Source organism: Alosa alosa, chromosome 10, assembly GCF_017589495.1.
Source record: "Alosa alosa isolate M-15738 ecotype Scorff River chromosome 10, AALO_Geno_1.1, whole genome shotgun sequence".
Taxonomy (NCBI): Eukaryota; Metazoa; Chordata; class Actinopteri; order Clupeiformes; family Clupeidae; genus Alosa; species Alosa alosa.
In genome coordinates this window covers 26,913,882-26,935,440 of record NC_063198.1, presented here as the reverse complement: position 1 = coordinate 26,935,440, position 21,559 = coordinate 26,913,882, and the positions used below count along the sequence as shown (strand labels likewise).

Here is a 21,559-nt window from a genome sequence, read left to right as displayed (position 1 = left end):
ACACACACACACACACACACACACACACACACACACACACACACACACACACACACACACACACACACACACACACACACACACACACACACACACACACACACACACACACACACACACACACACACACACACACACACACACACACACACACACACACACACACACACACACACACACACACACACACACACACACACACACACACACACACACACACACACACACACACACACACACACACACACACACACACACACACACACACACACACACACACACACACACACACACACACACACACACACACACACACACACACACACACACACACACACACACACACACACACACACACACACACACACACACACACACACACACACACACACACACACACACACACACACACACACACACACACACACACACACACACACACACACACACACACACACACACACACACACACACACACACACACACACACACACACACACACACACACACACACACACACACACACACACACACACACACACACACACACACACACACACACACACACACACACACACACACACACACACACACACACACACACACACACACACACACACACACACACACACACACACACACACACACACACACACAAACACACAACCATTATTATGCATAACATCATTTCTATTTAACCTTCACCTAGTGTTTATTGTAATTTCATCAAAATAGTAAATAAACAGTAAATAAGTAAATAGTAAATTGACAGTATACTGTATTTTACAAAATATTTGTCAACAATATACTACAAAGCCATTTAGCAAGTTTACATAGTAGGGTGAGTTAACTGACTACTGAATGTGGCCAAAACAGACCTGTTCTGGTTAGTTTGGAAGACCACTGGTCACATGTGGGCCTGATTTACATGGCAGTGTGTGTGTGTGTGTGTGTGTGTGTGTGTGTATATGTGTGTGTGTGTGTGTGTGTGTGTGTGTGTATATGTGTGTGTGTGTGTATGTGTGTGTGTGTGTGTGTGTATATGTGTGTGTGTGCGTGCGTGCGTGCGTGTGTGTGTGTGTATATGTGTGTGTGTGTGTGTATGTGTGTGTGTGCGTGCGTGCGTGTGTGTTCTTGTGTGAGTGTGTGTGTTAAACATGTGGCTTTCATTTAGTGAGAGCGTGCTTGGATGGAATCGGACAGCTTTTAGTAACAGTCAACACTTTATTAGACTCCACCCTCCCTAAGCAGCCTGGCCTTTGTTTATTTCTTCAGTATAAATCCAAACTGCTGGGGTCCTAAGTTCATGAGTCACACTGACTCCCTGATGCTCTCCAGAGACAATTAGGTTGCAGATACAGTATTGCAGTCAACTGTCAAGGAACTGTCAAGAGTGTGTGTGTGAATGCTAATGTTTCTACAGATCACATACTGTATATCAAGTACTGTACATGCGGTATACTCAAAACATCCATAGCACAGATGAACCTCAATATAAAGTCATCGAGGTGACCCAAAACACAACTGTTCAGAGTGGACAGACTGACACATGAATTTCTTTGATCTCGTTGGTGCGGAAATGAAACCGACTGACCTGTAGGAGGGCAGCGCACAGGTAGCAGCAGGTGAAGGTGGGTGTGATTGACGCGTGCCCACCCTGGAGCAGGTAGATGGTGTAGAGAAACAGCAGGTGACCAGGGACCACCAAGACCATGAGAACCCACGCTGAGGTGGAGTTCACCCCTGGAGGTGTACAGCACAGTGAGGCAATTGGAGTGGCAAATATAGGCTACTGAACATGCATGGAGATCGTCATAGTTGGCAGAAATTACGATACTGATTATATAATAACCTATAGGTCCAAATCTAAATGTTTGGGTTCAGTTTATGAAGTGTTGCTACAGCATGATACTGTGTGTTTGTTATTTGTGGGGAATCAGGGGATTTTGGTATCGGTGGGCTTGTGTGTGTGTGTGTGTGTGTGGGGGGGGGGGGTCGTCGGTCCAGTAGTGGGCCGGTCCAGGAGAAAATTGCCACTCCAACCTCACTTCACATCAGTGCTTCAGACCAGGGCTGATGCTTCAGCAATAGCCGTCACTGAAAAGCTGTAAGTGTTGTTGAACACAGCTGTTCTCACATTAGCTGATTGCGATAAACATAAACCATTGTTGCCTAATTACCAATTTTTCATTACACCTGTGTGTAGTATCTACTTTTTTGTGTTTTTCACATTTAGTGTTTTGCAGTATTTTTAAAATACAAAAATACACACCAATAAAGTATTTTGATACAAAATACAGAGCCATTTCCTTCAACCCAATAAAATACAAATGACAAAATACTATTTTGCATTTGAAACACATATTAAATGTTTCAGAAATACTACCCATCCCTGGGAACAGGCAGATTACATCTTTACAGTTGGCCATATGATGACATACTTAGGTTAATACTGTATTTCACCAGTTAGGGCACCAAAATGGCCAGTAGCTGCACTGTATAGCTTGACATGTCTTTAAGTTTTGGGTTACAATATATAGGTAGTGGGCTCTCTGTTGATTTTAATGAGTAGGCCTAAGCCTAAAGTTACAGCATTTTCTATCACAATTGACCAGACTTTGACCTTTTGTCTTCTTTAAACAAAATTCTGGCTATGATTGTTCCTTGTATTGCATCATGAGCCATCACTGCACCTATTGCATTCTAAATATAGGCTACTGAACATGCATGGAGATCGTCATAGTTGGCAGAAATTAACGATACTGATTATATAATAACCTATAGGTCCAAATCTAAATGTTTGGGTTCAGTTTATGAAGTGTTGCTACAGCATGATACTGTGTGTTTGTTATTTGTGGGGGGGAATCAGGGGGGGATTTTGGTATCGGTGGGCTTGTGTGTGTGTGTGTGTGTGGGGGGGGTGGGGGGGTCGTCGGTCCAGTAGTGGGCCGGTCCAGGAGAAAATTGCCACTCCAACCTCACTTCACATCAGTGCTTCAGACCAGGGCTGATGCTTCAGCAATAGCCGTCACTGAAAAGCTGTAAGTGTTGTTGAACACAGCTGTTCTCACATTAGCTGATTGCGATAAACATAAACCATTGTTGCCTAATTACCAATTTTTCATTACACCTGTGTGTAGTATCTACTTTTTTGTGTTTTTCACATTTAGTGTTTTGCAGTATTTTTAAAATACAAAAATACACACCAATAAAGTATTTTGATACAAAATACAGAGCCATTTCCTTCAACCCAATAAAATACAAATGACAAAATACTATTTTGCATTTGAAACACATATTAAATGTTTCAGAAATACTACCCATCCCTGGGAACAGGCAGATTACATCTTTACAGTTGGCCATATGATGACATACTTAGGTTAATACTGTATTTCACCAGTTAGGGCACCAAAATGGCCAGTAGCTGCACTGTATAGCTTGACATGTCTTTAAGTTTTGGGTTACAATATATAGGTAGTGGGCTCTCTGTTGATTTTAATGAGTAGGCCTAAGCCTAAAGTTACAGCATTTTCTATCACAATTGACCAGACTTTGACCTTTTGTCTTCTTTAAACAAAATTCTGGCTATGATTGTTCCTTGTATTGCATCATGAGCCATCACTGCACCTATTGCATTCTACTGTAGCCTTAAGCCTAGCTCAGTCATTATGTTGTACCACATCACCCTCCATTAGAAGTGCAATGAGCTGCATTGAGCATAATAAACTGCATTTAGAATTCCAAATCCATATTTCTAGATATTTTGGTAAAAGTAACTTAAAAGTAATACAATAGTAGTGTAATGCCTTACAATTCAGAGACAGTAATATTATAATGTAATGAATTACTTTGAAATGACAGTAATAAGTAATACATAATATATTACGATTTTAAAGTAACTTGCCCAACACTGATTAAACCACATGTCACTGCTTGACTAAATGAAAAATATAGGCTACTGAACATGCATGGAGATCGTCATAGTTGACAGAAATTACGATTTGTGCCAACATGTTGTAGAAACACAACCACAGCCTTTAGGCCTATTTGGTGCAAATCTTCTACATTGGTTATAGTCAGCGATTCACATTAACTGTAGGCTATCACCACAAGTGTATACTAAACGTTTTTGCCCAAGTTTGTGTGCCGTCATCACATTTTGCAAAATTAGGCTACCTTCGTTACTAACCTACCAGTTGATACTTTTTTACGTGCATCATCGACTTCATGATTGATTGTGCATCTAATGTAACACTCGGTGGAGAGACTTCCACTTTCCAAGTTCCACTTTCACTGTCGTTGTACAAACCGCACTACAGTAGCCTACATGGTGCAGTAAATGGAAGCTCTTCGTAGCGCGTGCAACTTACGTCTATAAAAACAATATATTTATGGAATAAAATTAGACACCTCTGATTGCTGTTTACGGTTAAACTGCGATGATGTGAACACCAGCCAGCGGAGGGTACTTATATAGCCTAGGCTACCATGCATGGACTCATAGGCTATATTTCCCCACAAACCAAGCAGCTGCTTGGACAAATCCACTTGAGGGGTGGGACAATGGGGCGCGATCGTAACACACACTGAACCTGTCATGAAGAGGCCAAAATGATTGACCTGTCACCCCCCAATCCAAATGGATGCAACTGCATTTATAGGCTAAGCCTAGGTCTACATGACGGGCCGCAAATAGGCTAAATAACTTAAAAAAAAGTAAAAGTTTAAGTAACCCCCCACACACACACATACACTTAGGATTGATTGACATGAAGTGTCATGGCTGTTTAGTTGCTTGTTTGCCTTAGTTGTAAGGACTTTCAGTAGTGTCCATAAACAGTCTTCTCTTCAGTAGCCCATAGCTGACTGTCAGTATTAATGTGAATTTGAATAGAGTGAGACTTTTGATAGAGATGTTAGATAAGCTGTCTGTGTCCCACCCTCCTGCCCCTGTGTTAAGGTACACGTTCGGCCCTGACCTACTGACCTGACATGCAGAAGGTCATGCAGGGGTCAGGCCAGTGCTGCCTCATCTTGTGGGGTAGGACCCCCGGAACACTCCAGAAGTGCAGGTAGGTGGAGATGCGGCTGGCCTGGATGCCCACCAGGTTCCCCCCGACCCCTAAACACACAGAGAGAGAGAGAGAGATTTATGGCCTGGATGCCCACCAGGTTGCCCCCGACCCCTAAACACACAGAGAGAGAGAGAGAGAGAGAGAGAGAGAGAGAGAGAGAGAGAGAGATTTTATGGCCTGGATGCCCACCAGGTTCCCCCGACCCCTAAACAGAGAGAGAGAGACAGAGAGATTTATGAGTTATGATTTGTATGCTTTGACAACACAAGTGCTCTTGTCATGTCAATAAAGCTTTTTTGAATTTGAATTTGAGAGAGAGAGAGAGAGAGAAGGAGAGAGAGAGAGAGAGAGAGAAATAAAAGCGAAAGAGAATAATGAAAGTAGTCATGGACGACATGGCATAACACAGCTGACAGGTGCTTTTGTTCTGCAAAACAATGATTTGATATTTGATATTCTATGATGCAACAAGTCTGAAATGATGCAAGTTGTTTGCATCTGCATAGAGAGCAACATGAAAGAGCATGTTGTGTAGTCCTCCAGCAATGGTGTCTGATTAAAGTGAAGGGGATTTCTTGGCGTTGCTTCCTTCCTCTCCTCTTGTTTCCTTGCCTTTATCTTTGAGTGCCTTTTTGCTCAAGGACACAGGGAGGTGGTCTCCCTCCAGCATTATGAAAGCTCTCACTATTCCGTGATCAACTTTTCATTTTGTTTCAAAAAGCCAAAAGGCCCCCTGTCCTTCATGCATTTTATAATGCTTTTGGTAGCGAGGCCTTTGAAGTGCAACACTAGGGCAAATCCTGTCAGGCTTCCTCCTTCCCTTCATTTCTTGTGCTCTTCTTGTGCAAGCTTGTGTTCTTGTGAAAGCTTTTTGCTTTCATTTTACTCTACACAAACAACATGGAGGGGGTTTTCCATGAGAAGTCCTGAACGGAGCACTTTAAGAACGCATGATTGAACAGTGTCTATGTCGGCATGTCAGACTCACAGCCAATTCGGCCATGCACTCCAATTCCAACTTGCTCTGAAGCCTTCATTTTCTTTAACCCTCAACCCCCCTTTACATATACACACAGTCTCTTAGTATATTTAGCAGCAGCGGCCAAAGCAATTTGCCTGACATTACCATAAATGCTTAGTGACATTGCTCTTACAGTGCGGGGAAGCATTCCATAAACTAGCAAACATGCTTTTCCCTGCAGCTCATATTAAGAAAGAAATCAGAGCATTCAAGTTTACCCCGACTGATGCCCTAACTGTAAGACCCAGTCAGGGCATCTATCCACGGAGGGATCGGCTTCCTGTGCAGCCGAGCAGGTCTGTACCTGCCATGCTCTCTCATCCATGGCATGTGTTGCCAGCGCATCCTGCTGATGAATAATTCAGAGTTGCCAGAGCCAGTGAGCCGCAGTGAGGCGTGGGAGTGAGCTCTGGGTCGTCCAGCGCACACCGATGGCGATGAATGAAGGTTGCTATTCACATGGATGCTTTCCCAGCGGGCCTGTGATCAGGGAAGCTCTCTCTCTCTCTAGTTCTCTCTCTCTCTCTAGTTCTCTCTCTCTCTCTCTCTCTCTCTCTCAATTTCAATTTCAATTTCAATTTCAATGGAGCTTTATTGGCATTACTCAATGAAGCAGTGTTGCCAAAGCAAACATATAACAAAACAACACAGATACAATATCTGTTTAAAAAATACAAATAAAATAATAATAATAATAATAATAACAAAATGATAATAATTAAAAAGAGAAAATAATAAATTAAATGGATAATACAGTATTACTATATACTGTATATTTATCAATGTGCTATCATGGGTATTGGTTATTGATATAAAGCAAAGCATGTCACAATATGGGTCACTCACTTCCTCGATTTATGACATGTTAACAGGTACTGCGCAGCGAGTTTTACACAATTTGTATGCTCTCCCAACAAGTATGGGAGCTTGTCTTCATTTTCTAATAGTTCAAACTGAGGTATAATTTGGCTGAATTGAAAGAAATATTGGTTCCTGACTGTGTTGAATTTACTGCATTCAGTGAGGAAGTGTTTTTCATCTTCTACTACTCCCTCACTGCACTGCAAACACAACCTTTCTTCCCTAGGAAGCCAGGTTTGCCTGTGTCTTCCCATTTCTAAGGCCAGAGAGTGTTCACTTAATCTATAGGATGTTAGTAATTTTCTTTGTTTGTACTCGGTAATTTCTTTTAGATAAGATGCAAATTCATAATTGGTTTTGATTTTTTGGAAACATTTCAATTTGTTGGATTGTTCAATATTGTTTAGCCAATATTTGTAATATTCTTCTTTTGTTAATTTTTCGATATGTTTTAACTTTGCCTGAGACATGTCAGGTGTATTCAAATTCAAATTGTGTTTTGATATAAGATAATCAAAAGGATCTCTCTCTGGGTGGGTTCTCCTCTGTAGAAGGGCACTGTGATTATATTCCTCTGGTTTTGAGGACAGTACATGGTGATAAAATTTGCATGCTCTTTTTTGAATATCAACTAATAGTGGATATCTTCCAAGTTCTGCTCTGCATGCAATATTTGTTGCATTCCTGTGTACCCCCAAGATGTTCTTACAGAATTCCAGGTGTAGTGTTTCTGCTGGGCTTTTGTCCCATAGCTCATAATTATCTTGATGTTTTATGCCCCAAATTTCACTGCCATATAAGATAATGGGCTTGATAACCGAATCAAAAATCTTTTGCCACAATTTGATAGGGGTGTTGTATTGGTATAGAGTTTTTCTTATGCAATAATATGTTCTCTGTGCTTTGTCAACCAGGTCTTTAATAGCCAGATTAAAATTGCCCGTGGAGGAAATATTTAGGCCCAAATAGTTATAGCTTGTCACTTGGGAAAGTCTGCTTTCACCAAGGGTGAAATTATATTTATTGTCTGTTGAACGTGTCTTTTTTTGAAATATCATTACTTGTTTAAAGTATGACGTTCTTTTATCATCGATTTTGACACAACATCTGTTGTTTTTGTATATATCTTTTATAAGGTCATAGATTCTCCCCCCTATCCCATTTTCTATCAGTTTAAGTAAGAGTCCATCATGCCAGACTGAATCGAAGGCCTTCTTGAAGTCTACAAAGCATCCAAAAAGTTTTCCTCTGTTGGTGTTCTGTACATATTTTTCAATTAATGTCTGTAATGTATATATGTGGTCAGTTGTTCTGTGTTTTGGCATGAACCCGATCTGAGAGTTACTTAGAACTCTATTTTCCTGTAAGAATTCTACCATTCTGTTATTTATGATGCTACAGAAAAGCTTTCCTAAGTTGCTGCTTACAGCAATGCCTCTGTAGTTGTTTGGATCTAGTTTATCTCCGTTTTTGTAGATTGGTACGATTTGATTTTCTTTCCATGGCCGTGGGAAATGACCAACAGCTAGAACTAGATTGAAAAGTTTGAGAATGGCTTGTTTCAGTATTGGGCTGCTGCACTTAATCATTTCATTATGTATCCCATCGCACCCACATGCCTTTTTGTTTTTTAGGGTTTTTATTTTTTCGTTTAGTTCAGCTAGTGATAAAGGGGTGTCTAGATTGTTCAATTCATTTTTTACTTTTGATTCCAATTCTTGTAATTTGTCAGTCAATTGTGTTTGGAGTGGATTTAGTTTATCTTCACTGTAGAGTTGCCCAAAATGGTCTGTCCAGATGTTTGCATCACATAGGGGGATCTGTTTTTGGTGATCTCAAGTTTGTTCCATAACTCCCAAAATGAATTTTGATCGAAAGCATCTTCTATATCTTGTAGCTTTTTATTCATATACGTGCCTTTTTCTGTCTTAGTAATGATTTGTGTTTGGTAAGAGTTTGTTGGTATAGTAACCGTGTTCTTATATTTGTTTGTTCCCTATGTTTCTTATTTGATAGTGTTCTTAACTGTTTCCTTAATGTTTGACATTCTTTGTCAAACCACTCGTTCTTTTTAGTTTTAGATTTCTTTTTCTTGTATTTTTTCTTTACTTTTAGTATTTTGCTGGCCACTAAATTAAAAATGTCAGAAATCTTTTCTGTCGCTAGATTTATGCCTTCTCTATCCTCTTGAAATTTTGTGAACAAAAATGTGTATATAAGGTTTTCAATTTCGGTACTATTAAGTTCAGTCTCATATTGAAGCACACTGTCAGTTCCCCATCGAAATTGAGTTGGCAGGGGATAGAGTTTAGTTTCATGTTTTTGGGATGTTTCTTGTTTGACTCTCGTTTTTAAACTCAGAGTGATGTGGCTGTGGTCTGAGAGTGGAATTTGAGGCATAACCATAAAATAATTAATGTAGCTTGGATCAATATCTGTTATTGCATAGTCTACAACACTACTACCAAGATGTGAGCAGTAGGTGTACCTACCCAGAGAGTCACCTTTGATTCTACCATTAGTGATGGTGAGACCCAGGCTTTTACAAAGCTGAAGCAGCTGTTTGCCATTTTTGTTAACTATATTATCAGCGCTCTGACGTGATCTTTCAAATTTGTTTTCATTTATTTGAGCTTCAGTGATATATGCATAGCCATTTGGGTTTATATAATCTTTTTCTGTACCTGTTCTTGCATTCATGTCTCCCATTAGCAAAACTGATCCTTCAGATTGGAATTGTATGATTTCTGAATGCAGAATTTCAAAGGTTTCTTCAGAGTAGTAGGGTGATTCATATGGGGGTATATAGATGGCGCATAGATAGATGTCAAAATCTGAGAAAGTGAGCTCCTTTTTTAACTTAATCCATATATGTGACTTTCCCTTCTTTACAGGATAAATATGATAAGTAAGATTATCTTTAAACAATACTACAATTCCCCCTGAGTCTCTTCCACATTTTACTTTCGGATGTTTAACAGAAGGAATATAGAGTTCCTTGTAATGTGGAATGGAGTTAAACTTTTCTCCTCCTTTACTCCATGTTTCTAACAGTATTACAATATCTGAACTATTTACAATATTTACAAAGTCAGGATGTGTACTCTTCTCACCAAAAGCAGATGAGTACAACCCTTGTATATTATAGCTAGTAATTCTAAGTGATGTCATTGTGTATCTTTAGTCTTTGCCATAAAGAAATATGTTTTGTCTTAAATCAAAGTTAACTTGAGGCTAGGTTGTATCAAAATTAAGTATAGGCCTAATTATCTAAAAAAAAAAAAAAAAAAAAAAAAAACCTTACTTAAATGAAACTTACATCCAGATTTATATAGAATTGTACATACACACACACACACACACACCTAAACAGATAGATATACATATACAAATATGGACAACACACACACACATACACACACAGACATACACACACAGACATGCAAAGCCCCCCACACACACACACAATGCATTTTCTTCTCATTAAGTAAGTCTAGATTAACAGAAAAGTACTATTAAATGAAACTTAAGGCAATCTTTACCCCCCAACACCAACCCACCCACACCCACACCATACACATGTCACACTTACAGGCACTCGCACACACACACATAGATATACCTGGACATGAACATTTATCCACATGGGTGTTTGCAAATACACACACACACACACACACACACACATACAGGTCCCTATCTGGCAGACATGGAGCCTGGGCATGTTAATTGTTCACAAATAAATTTTAGCATTTCTTCAATATTGCTTAACTCGGTTACTCTAACTTCTCTACCTACTACAGTTGTTCGGCTTTCTGTCTGTACTTCGGGTGTATTAGTCATCTCTTTAACTGGATGTTTCTGTTTTCTGTTCAAAGCAGTGTCTTTGATTACCCTTGCAAAAAGTCTCATCCCACCTTCATGTATGTGCAAGCGATCATACAGATGCTCCCTTGTGATTTGAGTGTGGTAGGCTATTTGTACATTTGGCATGCTTGCACATGCCTTGCCGATTTCTTTGTTTATGGAGTTGATGGTTCTGCCTGGAATGTCCTTTCGTGGTAGAAGTGTTGATATGATGATCTTTGAGCTTGGATATAGGTTGGTTGCCATCTTGGCTAAATTGGTCAAGGCTTTTGCCACATCTGTGTTGTGGTTGCCAAGGTCATTAGTCCCTGTGTGAACAATTATATGGGAGGGCTTGTCCAGCCTACCCTCTCTCAGCAGCTTTACAGCAGACTGGACAGTAGGACACCACATTTTCCTTACTGACCTTTCAGGAAACAGCCTCCTTGGATTTAGGTGGTTACCATTTGAGTCACAGAGGATAATGATGTCCTTTTCCCCTTCTCCGCTGATTCCACATCTGGTGTCAATGTTGCTGTGGCTGCTGGCTGCATGTCTGTTGTTGTTGTTGTTGCTGTTGTTGTTGCTGCTGAACGTGTTCCTGTTGCTGCTGTTGTTGTTGTAGCTGTTGGAAGAGTGACTGTTGCAGTTCAAAGTGGGACTGTTGATGCTGTTGATGTTGTAGTTGGATCTGATGTTGCCCAAGCGATGAGCTTAACTTGGTCTTAAAGTAGCTTTCCTCTCTGCCACAATCCTTTTCGTCTATCAGACTTTGGGTATGCTGCGATGGTGTAGACGAAGAGGCATTGTCCATCTGTGAGGTCACATGTTGTTTCTGTGCTCTGCTTGAGGTGTTGCTAGTGAGAGAGGTGTACGACCTTAGCTCGGTCCTCATCTCCTCCAGTTGACTCTCCAGAGCCTGTGTATGTTGTTCTCTCTTGGACAGTTCTTGTTTCACACTTGTCAACTCTCGCCTCATCTCCTTGTTGGCCTCCTCCAGCTGCCTCATAGCAGTGCATAGCTGTTGAAGCTGCACATTGGGGTTGCTGATCTGGATGACCCGCTCTTGGAGCTGGCAGATGTTGTTGGTAGTTTCTTCTTTAAATATGAAGTAGTCCTGTTCCAGTAGAGAGAAGTTGTCTTGTAGGGCTCTTATTCTGGGTGAAGTGGGAGCCTTTGGTTGGTATAGGGGTGTGTTGAGGCAGGATTCATCAATTCTCACTTTGATGGCATCTGGCTTCTCATCGATTTGGTCTTTTCTCTCAGGATTTTCCAGGACCTTTTGGACCTCTCTCTTCAATAGTCCAAATTTAGCCTGAAATTCACTGAGACCAGCTTCTGGTCCTTGGATCAGAACTGTGCCATTATGGTATATGTTGATGGTCAGCCTTGCCCCCTGTTCATTTTCAAGGGACAGTTGCCTGCCTTTACAGATACCTCCCTTTCTAATGCAGTTCATTTCAGTCAAAAGTGTGCAATGCCAAGCATCTGTGTTTTTAGTGAAAAACAGCAGGTTGCAGCAAACTCTTTTATTCTCTGGGCCACTGTAGTCTAGGAGAAGGGTCTCAGGGTGGTCTCTCAATAATGCTTCCTTCATTTTTTTCTTTTTGTCAATTGATTTAATGTCTTTGGGATATGTTATCTCCATTTCATCTTCATTTTTAAAAAATGCCTCTGCTTTGGGCTCATTTTTCTTCAAAGAAGCATCCATTATGATTATCGACAGCCATAACTGACATTTACTGTTGATTAGCTTGTTTAGCACTTTAGCTTTGTCTTCTCATTCAATTTCCACTGTCTTGTCAAGTAGTACAGAGGTCCTACCTTCACAGATTTTTGCCTCTGTTGGTTACTTCAATGTCTTCAATCGTAGAATTTGGAATTTGGGAGCAAAACATACATTTTCTGGCAAAAAAGCCAAAGTTGTCTCAGCAGCTCATTTTTCTGCTGCCTGTTGTCTCCAGAATTCTAGAACTTTCTCGGTCTCTCTCTCTCTAGATCTCTCCAACTCTGTCATTCATAATGACCGCCGCAGTACTAACGCAGTGGTCCACGATTCCCGGGACACTACAATGCCGGCGTACATGAAACTTGGACGTGATGTAGCCCCACTAGGCTGATAAGGAATATGCACTGCACACGCATCCACACACACACACACACACTCCTACAATTTTCTTTGCATCCATCCTTGTTTCTCTCCCAATCTCTTTTCTCTTCTCTCTGTATGGCTCTCTCTCTCTCTCTCTGACACACACACACAGACACACATACTTGTTTTGATGTCCGCCACTCATTAACTCCATTACATAGCCTCCCTGTCCACTGGAGCTAGTGTAACGAGGGGTGAACCCTGCCATGAGTAAGAGGATTACAGACACAACATGAACATGAGACACATTCATGTGAGACAACAGGAGGAGGGGAACCCCAGCAATCAGAGGTGATCTGAAGGACGACACAAGGAATGATGAACAGGGAAGAAGGGACCCTTGCAACCCACTTAGCAGGAACCGCACGGAAGCGTTAACTGCAAAGCAAGAAAGGATGAGTCAGTAGAGAGAGAGGCCACAGATCAAATGGGGATTTAACAAAAGAGACAGAGCGAGTGAGAGAGAGAAAGAGAGGAAGGGAGGGAGGGAGAGGAGAAGAAGAGATGTAGAATGAATAGCAGAGCCATCATACTTCCTTATTGAAATTCTCATAAAAGCGCTGGATTTGGAGAGCATTTTGAGGAAATCAGAGGGAGACAGGATCTGAGTATTCAAAGCAGATGAGAGCTTTACGTATCTCCCCCCCCCCTCTCTCTGCCTCTCTCTCTCTCTCTCTCTCTGCCTCCCCCTCTCTCTCTCTGCCTCCCCCTCTCTCCCTCTCTCTGCCCCCTCTCTCTCCCTCTCTCTCTCTGCCTCCCCTCTCTCTCTCCCCCTCTCTCTCCCTCCTCATCTAGTTTGTTATTCTCCACCACCAGCTCTCCTTCTTCAGCTCTTCTTCTGAGTCCTGACAAATCTTTGTCTAAAAGTGTAAAGGCATTCTTACATCCCCACTCATTTCCCTCAACCAGCAGGATTGGTTCACTTCTAGAGGATTGGTGGTTAGTTCTTGAAATATGACCTTCCTGAGCAGTTTTCTCTAACCTTTCACCACCATCAGAATCCATCAGAAACCCAGACTCAGAGAGGAGTTTTGAATGACTCATCATTCTCATAAAAATCTTGTATGGCAACACTTCCATAAATAATGGTGAAAAATAACTGTTATTCATCAGGGTTAATCAATAATCATTAACACGGATAAGCCTAATAACCTAATAAGAGTTATTTCACATAATTCAACACACCACTCAACATCATTGCTTACTGGTTCTTGTTTAGATGGAACAGCTGAACCATCCATTTCAATATTCGGATATAAACAGTATTTGATGAACTTCATATTGGACTTCATAACACTAATATCCAAAACCACTTTGTAGATGTGGTAGTAGTAAATGAGATGAGATGTGTAACTGAGGGATGAGGACACCATGAGTCTGCACACGTACCGTTAATGACCGGAGTGAAGACCGCCATGCCCTCATAGTTTGGATTGCTCATGGTCTTATCCAGAATCAGCCCACCAATGCTGTGGCCAGATACCAAACACAGAGCAACACCTCATCAAAGATCTGAGCTAGTGGCCCGCAAGGACAAGATAAAAGCCACCAAGCAAATACTATAGAGGAGAGGAAGCAGGAGTGTGGTATTAAGAGAAAATACCCAGTCATTGGACTATATGGGCTGCCAGTTTCCATGGATAAAGCCTATAGTCCTAAACTTAAAGAAAATTAAAGAAAAAGGACTAGGCTTAAAGGAGAATTCCGGTGTGATTTTGACCTAAAGTGTGTTGAAACATGATACTGAGTGTGAACGTATGTCTCATAGCTTCCCAGATAGCAATTTCCTTTGGGCCGGATCCGCATAAAAGCCATTAGATCCGCCTGTAGCGGACATACGGTATCTGACTGTGGGCCAGGTCTGCTCCTGATACAGGTTTCAGCTCTGCTAGCAATGCTGTTTTATCACCGGTTTACAGATTTGTCCCAGGTCCAATTTCCGCAACTCAACTGGAAGTCAGGAGATGCGTTTAAAAATACAAAAACCCGATTTGGCCCAAACCTGTGATAATGGATATGAGCCGAAGGACCATTTTTTCACAGCAGACCCAGGTGGTAATGATATTAATTATGGTGCTGATTCTGCTAAATTGACCTTTCCCTACTTCATTGTCAACTGGCTGCTAAAGAAAAAAAAAAAAATGTATTTTGAATGGCACAAATTTAGAAACCATGGGGTGCACTATGTTCCCATGGCCACTTCATTTCTACAGTAAGGCTGGAAAAGAAGATATAGTTGGCTCAATATTGATCGTATGCTCGTTTCATTATTTTTATTATTACCTAGCAGTGGTAAAAGTAGTCAATTGTTGTTTGTGTCAGATCAAACAGTGCTATGAGACAACCCCATATTCTTGCCACGCATGCAGAAGTCCAAGCAGTAACGTTAATCAAGGATCTTTGGTTTGCTCACTATCAATCTTTTGACATGATTTGCCAGCCTGGACTAGGACAGCCCAACTTTTCAAGGTAGGCTCTGCTTTTCTGCTTTTTATCTCTGTTGGTTTATTCAGAGACAACAATAAGCAAACGAAATGATTTGATAACTTTACTGTAAGGTTATACTATTATTTTCCAGCAATATAGGCTAGGCTACTAGCTTAGCTTGAGCAAAACAGCCATCACAATAACTAGCCTATTTTGGTAACAGCTAACGCCAACAGGATCACTGATGATAAAAAAACAAGTGTAATTGTGACTTAACCTATTTTCAAAAAGGAATAAATGGCTCATATTTATTTTTTGTTGTTTCAGATTGACCATGGAGATGACTGAGGAAGACAGCCTGAATATCAATGGGAACAGTGGAATTAACACGACTTAAACTTTGTCTGGGATTGCACTTCTACAGCCAGGTTGTTGAATAAAAAAAATAATAAGACACTTATGTGTAAAGTTTTTTTTACCCCCTTGTGTTTGTAGCCCAGCTTATGTTTATCAGTTGAGCTGTTGGGAAAACGCTACGTTAACTTTTTAGCCTGGGTGAACCTATAACGAACCTGTTAGCAAATGTGTAGCAAACAGATTTTTCAGGATAATTAGCCCCTAATTACCAATCACATTTCACATGTCAAATAAAGCCGGGCTGATGTCTGATAAACGGGTCCGCACTCACACACAATAAGCGGACCCGTATTGCATATGATAAACAGATCTGGAACACGCCAGTAACACAGACTACCATACTGAACTGGGCCAGTCTTAGCCCTTATTGGTACCAGATCCGGCCAAACGGATCCAGACCAATTTTGGACCGATGTGCGCTTGGACGCCGGATCAGGTCCATTATGCAGATCCGCGTGGACGTTGTGGTAGGTGTGGCCCAGTTCCGGCCCCAGTGTATGTTTGCCATTCATGCTACCTTGGCTTGTCCCCTGCACACAGAAATCTGGCGCTTAGTTAGCCAATGCTACCAACAGTTTTTCGCTAGGTGCCTCGGCATCGGGCCTAGCCATGCAAATAAATCACTGTTTTACACCATTTACAAGGCTCAAAAGTAGCTCCATACTTCATTGGTAGACTTCCGAGGGCCTTGACATTTAAAACGAGACATTGAGAACTTTGAAAAAGCACTGGTAGTTTATTTACAAGACGATTTATACAGACAGTACCTTAAGGAATTTACGCCATCTTGAATTTAGTCACGATAAGTTCAGATTCCAAAAATAATTCAGTGGAAATGCATGGATTCCAGTTGCTGCTACTGGAAGCAACTGAATCCATGCATTTCCACTGAATTATTTTTGGAATCTGATCCCTTATCATACCTGTTCGTTCGTACTCATCGCTCGACTTATCGTGACTAAATGCGGGCACCGCAATGAAAAACTGTTGGTAGCATTGGCTAACTAGCGCCAGATTTCTGAGTGCAGGGGACAAGCCGAGGTGAGCTATGAGACATACGTTCACACTTGGTATCATGTTTCAACACACTTTAGGTCAATATCACACCGGAATTCTCCTTTAATCCATGTAAGGGAAACTGGCTGAATGAATGTCTTGCCCTGCCCTCTGTTAGTTATGTGGTATAGGTTTTCATGGCACTATACCTGCTGATTGACATGGCCAGAATGACGGGCTGCCACCCGGATCGCAGCACCTCCCTGATTGGTGGGCTGCTGCGGATGACGGCCAACCAGAGAGGGATTAGAGACAGGAAGAAGCCACACACGATGGGGGACAGGTACCACATCTCTGGTAAAGAGAAACATATCTGGGACGTTAGTGAAACGTTCTCTTAGACTTCATCTCACAACATCTGTGTTAAATCTCCATCCTCTCATCCAGCACACTCCCTGGAATTCCCACAGTGCAACACATTAAACTGGCATTTGGCCTTGGAAGGCTTTAAAGCTGGCTGAGTTGGGAAAGAACGCCTAAGAAGACACAAAATTCAACAGTAAGTTTGCCAGGCAAATGCCCAATGTGATTTGCCACCTAATGGCCACCAAAGAAACAATTTGATTGATTTATATGTAATCATTTTATGGAGCTTCAGAGAACTCAGATAGTAGGAATAGCAGCTCAATCAGCTTGTCAAAAGTAGACTTTTATGGTTTAACAAGCCGATGTTAGCATTGAGAATTATTAATGTTGCAGTCAATCATGTCAGCCATGTGGTGTCGGCCAAATAGAAATAGCTCTGATTCTGCCAATTCAGACACTGGCATGCTTTTTTCCCCGATGGGTCAGTTGGAATGAAAGGAAACAGGAAAGCTGTTTGTGTGCAGTGCTGGAGTGCATCTGCCTGACCTTTAACCTGGAAGAGGAAGCTGCTGACCCCGGCCAGTAGAGAGAGGGTGATGAGGTCCCCAAGGCTGGCAGCGATAGGGGTGGCCACGTTGTCGGGGTTGATGCCAACCTTCCGTGAGCCAATGATCACTCCGATCATCACCAGCCCTACAGATGGATTGGTCATGATTGGTTTGGCAAAATTGGCAATAAAAGCTGTGCTGATTCTGGTTTGTGTGTGTATGTGTGTACGTGATGTGAGCTTGACCAGAGACAGAGCTGCAATAAAGGCTGTGTGGTTGTTTGTGTGTATATGTGTGTAGATGATCTGTGCTCACCCAGAGACAAGGCTACAATATAGGCTGTGCAGATGTATGTGTGTGTGTGTGTGTGTGTGTGTGTGTGTGTGTGTGTGTGTAGGCAGAGGTCTTTACTCACCCAGAGACAGGGCTACAATATAGGTTGTGCAGGTGTGTGCGTGTGTGGTGTGTGTGTGTGTGTGTGTGTGTGTGTGTAGGGAGAGGTCTTTACTCACCCAGAGAGAGGGCTGCGATGAAGGCTGTGCAGATGTGTGTGTGTGGTGTGTGTGTGTGTGTGTGGGGAGAGGTCTTTACTCACCCAGAGACAGGGCTACAATATAGGTTGTGCAGGTGTGTGTGTGGTGTGTGTGTGTGTGTGTAGGGAGAGGTCTTTACTCACCCAGAGAGAGGGCTGCGATGAAGGCTGTGCTGACGCTGCTGGCACAGAGCACGGCCGCATGATCCAGCTGGACGGCCCCCCTGCCCAGCGCTCCCAGAGCCACCGCCCCCCCTGCCGCCAGCAGGCCCACCACCGTCGCCTGCACCTGATGCAGAGATGGGGGGATAAACAGAGAGAGATTCAAACAGAGGAAGAGAGAGCCAGCAAGAAAAATACAGTCGAATAAAAGATTGATTAAAATATTAAAGCACCAATTGTATTGGTCTACAAGAGGTTTGTGATGAGATGTAAAAAGTTGTTAGATGCTTTCACTATGGTACAAAGCATCAAAGATTTAGAGGGTATTTTATCCAGGAGTAGCCAAAATACTTTGGTCTTGAGTGCCCTCTCACGTCAGCCAAGTCTGGATCCAGTTCCATTTTAGCATTTTAGAGCACGAGTAACGGAAGGAAAGGGTAACAAGTAAAAAGAGGTGGGAGTGGTCCTTTGAAGTTTGCTAATAATTTTAGCGCAACCTTTAGCACAGATAGTTACAACCACAACGTCGACGCTTTACAATGAGAAGACTTCGTCGCCCCCTGGTGGAATCAGTATGCCAATACATTGGCCAGAATCAGATCTATCAACAGTACCTGAACGAGAGCCAGATTGCTGCACACCATTCTCCACTGCTGCTTTGGGTCGTCCAGCTGCCCTGTGTTGGCCTAAGAGAGACGGAGGGAGGGAACAAGAGTTCCAAGAAAACAGACAAAGAGAGAACTAAGGATACAGTCTGGATGAATGTCTAATGCTTTGGCTCTGAGTTTTTTTGACACTGGACATTGCCTCTTAGGTCTGGTTCTGAAAGCAGTAATTCATGTATAGCTAAACCTGTGCTTTTGAAACCACATAGTGTCAGAGGGGTGAGCACTTAAAGTGATAGCTGTGATGAAGCACTGCTGCTGTAATGATAACAAGGCCTATGTTTCTAAACGATTGTGTGTGTGTGTGTGTATGTGTGTGTCAGGGTTGTGCAAAATTCGAATTGCAATTATGCTTCCTGTTTGCTACCTCAATTGAAATGCAAGTGAAATTCAAGAATTGAATTGGAATTTAAGAGCCAGTTTCAATTCAATTCTGGAAACCTGGTGCCCTTTATAAGTATTTAACATTGTCAGAGTCTTCACGGTTGGTTGCAAGCTTGTAGTTGTGAGTAAACACAGTGACTACTGCTGATTCCGTTACAGTCCCAAAATCCTATGGTGCAGTTCTGTGTATGCTGTCATACAAATCTGCACCTGGAAATAGTGGTGGTACAGTCTCAGAGTATACCAGATGGAGTCTGTGCATATGTAACACAATGCTTCCTTACTGCAGTAGAGAGTCGGGAGGCCAGGGTCATCTCCAGGTTTCCCTTCAGTCCCACCAGAGCAGGCACCAAGATAAATATCTCTGAGATCTCCTTAAAGACATCCCAGTGCTACAGTGAAAACATAGAGAATGCCACGTTAGTCACAATGACCACAAAACCTGCTCTGTTTGTCCACTCTCAACCTCTGTAGCTCGTGTATCTGTTGCTCATGTATAATAAGACAGCTGGAGTTCACACACACTGACTGGACGCAGACCATATAGATTCCCAGTGAGTCTCCAGAAGAGTGAGCTCCACCGCAAACTGACCCTTTCTGGTCAGCACTCTGGAACAGACTCTGTTATACTAAGGGTGAATATATATTATGGACCTCGAAAAGCCCGGAAATACCTCCAGTCAGACAAGATTACTCTCTAAAGAGCCGAAGTGGTATTTTTGAACAAATTAATTCATTTTGCACAATAGGCTCTGTCACTTTTAATTTCTTGTTCTCTCTCACAACACCACACTCACTCACTCACATACACACACACGCACACACACACACACACACACACACACACACACAGACATCATGCGCTGGATGGATGAGACACAGACACCCATGTCATACATACTTGCACAGTGTCCATGAGCATCCCTGCCCCCACCATGCCCAGTCCGGCAAGCAGGTACGGCAGGAGCACCTGGCCAGCGATGTGAGTGGCCGTCTCGGGCACGTAGCCCTCGGCGCAGCGCGTCAGCCTACAGGTGAAACCCCGCAGTCGCCGGCCCTCGTAGCTGAGCTCCAGCTCCAGGTGGGTCACAGACATGGCACTCCCCACAATTAGCCCATGTCTGCCCGGTAAAGTGAAGCTTCTCCCCTCAGTCCTCAGACACACCTACCTTACGGATAAGGTTTACCTCTTATCCGTGAACATCTAAAAAACTGAGTTTGTTTTCCAGTTTATTAGAAGAAGGTTGGAAAAGTGTCAATTGATGCTTATGCCGCTTCAGGGCAGAAGAAGGTGTCAAGGCTGAGTTCTAGAACATTCCACTGGGAGGGCATGAGAAATAGTCCATCAACGTTCTCTCAGTTGAGAGAATTGGCCCTCGGCAAAACAAGATGGCTGCACTGACATGGCCACGGGAAAAACAAAGCAGCTCCTGCTGTTCTTATGCACCCACCTGTCGAGCTCTCCTCGCCCCTCATCTCTAATAGAGTCTGTCAGTTTATCTCAGCTTTTATCTTTTATCTAGTCTCTTTCTATCTCTCTTTCTCTGATGCCCGAGTGGATGCAGCGCAGAGACTAGAAGTTCATATTGTTTTAAGATGTCCTTCAGCCTTCAGGAATGTCCTACAAGGACAAGAACACACCACCTAACATATACACACTCTTCTGACATAAAGACACACTTATACAATGAACTTATACTCTCTCACACACACTTAGACGTGCACACACTGCTCACTGCTCCCTTCTTAAACAATTACTAAGATCGTTACCAGCCTTCTCCTCTCCCTCCTTCCCTCCCTCCACCCCTCGTCGTGTCCAGTTTTCTGTTGCTTCCTCTTCACAGCCTTATTGACTCATGTTTATGTTCATTCACACTTTCTCATTCCTCCCCCCAAACATTCCACATCTGTATTTGTCTTGTTTATTTTTCCAACCTTGACACTTGCAGTGCCTCGAAAACTCCAGGCTTCAGAGAAAAAAATGATGCAAGTTCCAATCCTTTTTTCCTCTTCCTCTCTCTCTCTCTCTTTTTCTATTCCTCTTCTTCCTCACACTTGTCGTCCTCTCTCTCACTTCGTCTCCCCCCTGTCCTCTGCTCACACTTCG

At 42.4% G+C, this 21,559-nt stretch overlaps 1 protein-coding gene across 3 annotated transcripts in view; it reads right to left on the bottom strand.

The window, feature by feature from the left end:
- Nucleotides 1–1,092: 1,092 nt before the first annotated feature.
- Nucleotides 1,093–21,559, bottom strand: part of LOC125301490 (solute carrier family 41 member 1-like) — a 26,720-nt gene continuing 6,253 nt past the window's right edge. Inside the window, exons 1-10 of one of the 3 annotated variants that reach the window (XM_048253951.1) lie at nucleotides 20,354–20,548; nucleotides 19,737–19,844; nucleotides 19,018–19,089; nucleotides 18,386–18,530; nucleotides 17,708–17,854; nucleotides 17,005–17,149; nucleotides 14,345–14,424; nucleotides 4,988–5,122; nucleotides 1,595–1,743; nucleotides 1,093–1,384 (exon numbers count right to left, since the gene is read on the bottom strand). In XM_048253951.1, coding sequence (XP_048109908.1) covers nucleotides 1,370–1,384; nucleotides 1,595–1,743; nucleotides 4,988–5,122; nucleotides 14,345–14,424; nucleotides 17,005–17,149; nucleotides 17,708–17,854; nucleotides 18,386–18,530; nucleotides 19,018–19,089; nucleotides 19,737–19,844; nucleotides 20,354–20,548 — 1,191 coding nt within the window. In that variant the 3' untranslated portion in view covers nucleotides 1,093–1,369. Of the gene's footprint in view, nucleotides 1,744–4,987; nucleotides 5,123–14,344; nucleotides 14,425–17,004; nucleotides 17,150–17,707; nucleotides 17,855–18,385; nucleotides 18,531–19,017; nucleotides 19,090–19,736; nucleotides 19,845–20,353; nucleotides 20,549–21,559 lie in introns of those variants that run through there. The other 2 variants (XM_048253950.1, XM_048253952.1) reach the window with 2 other exon arrangements.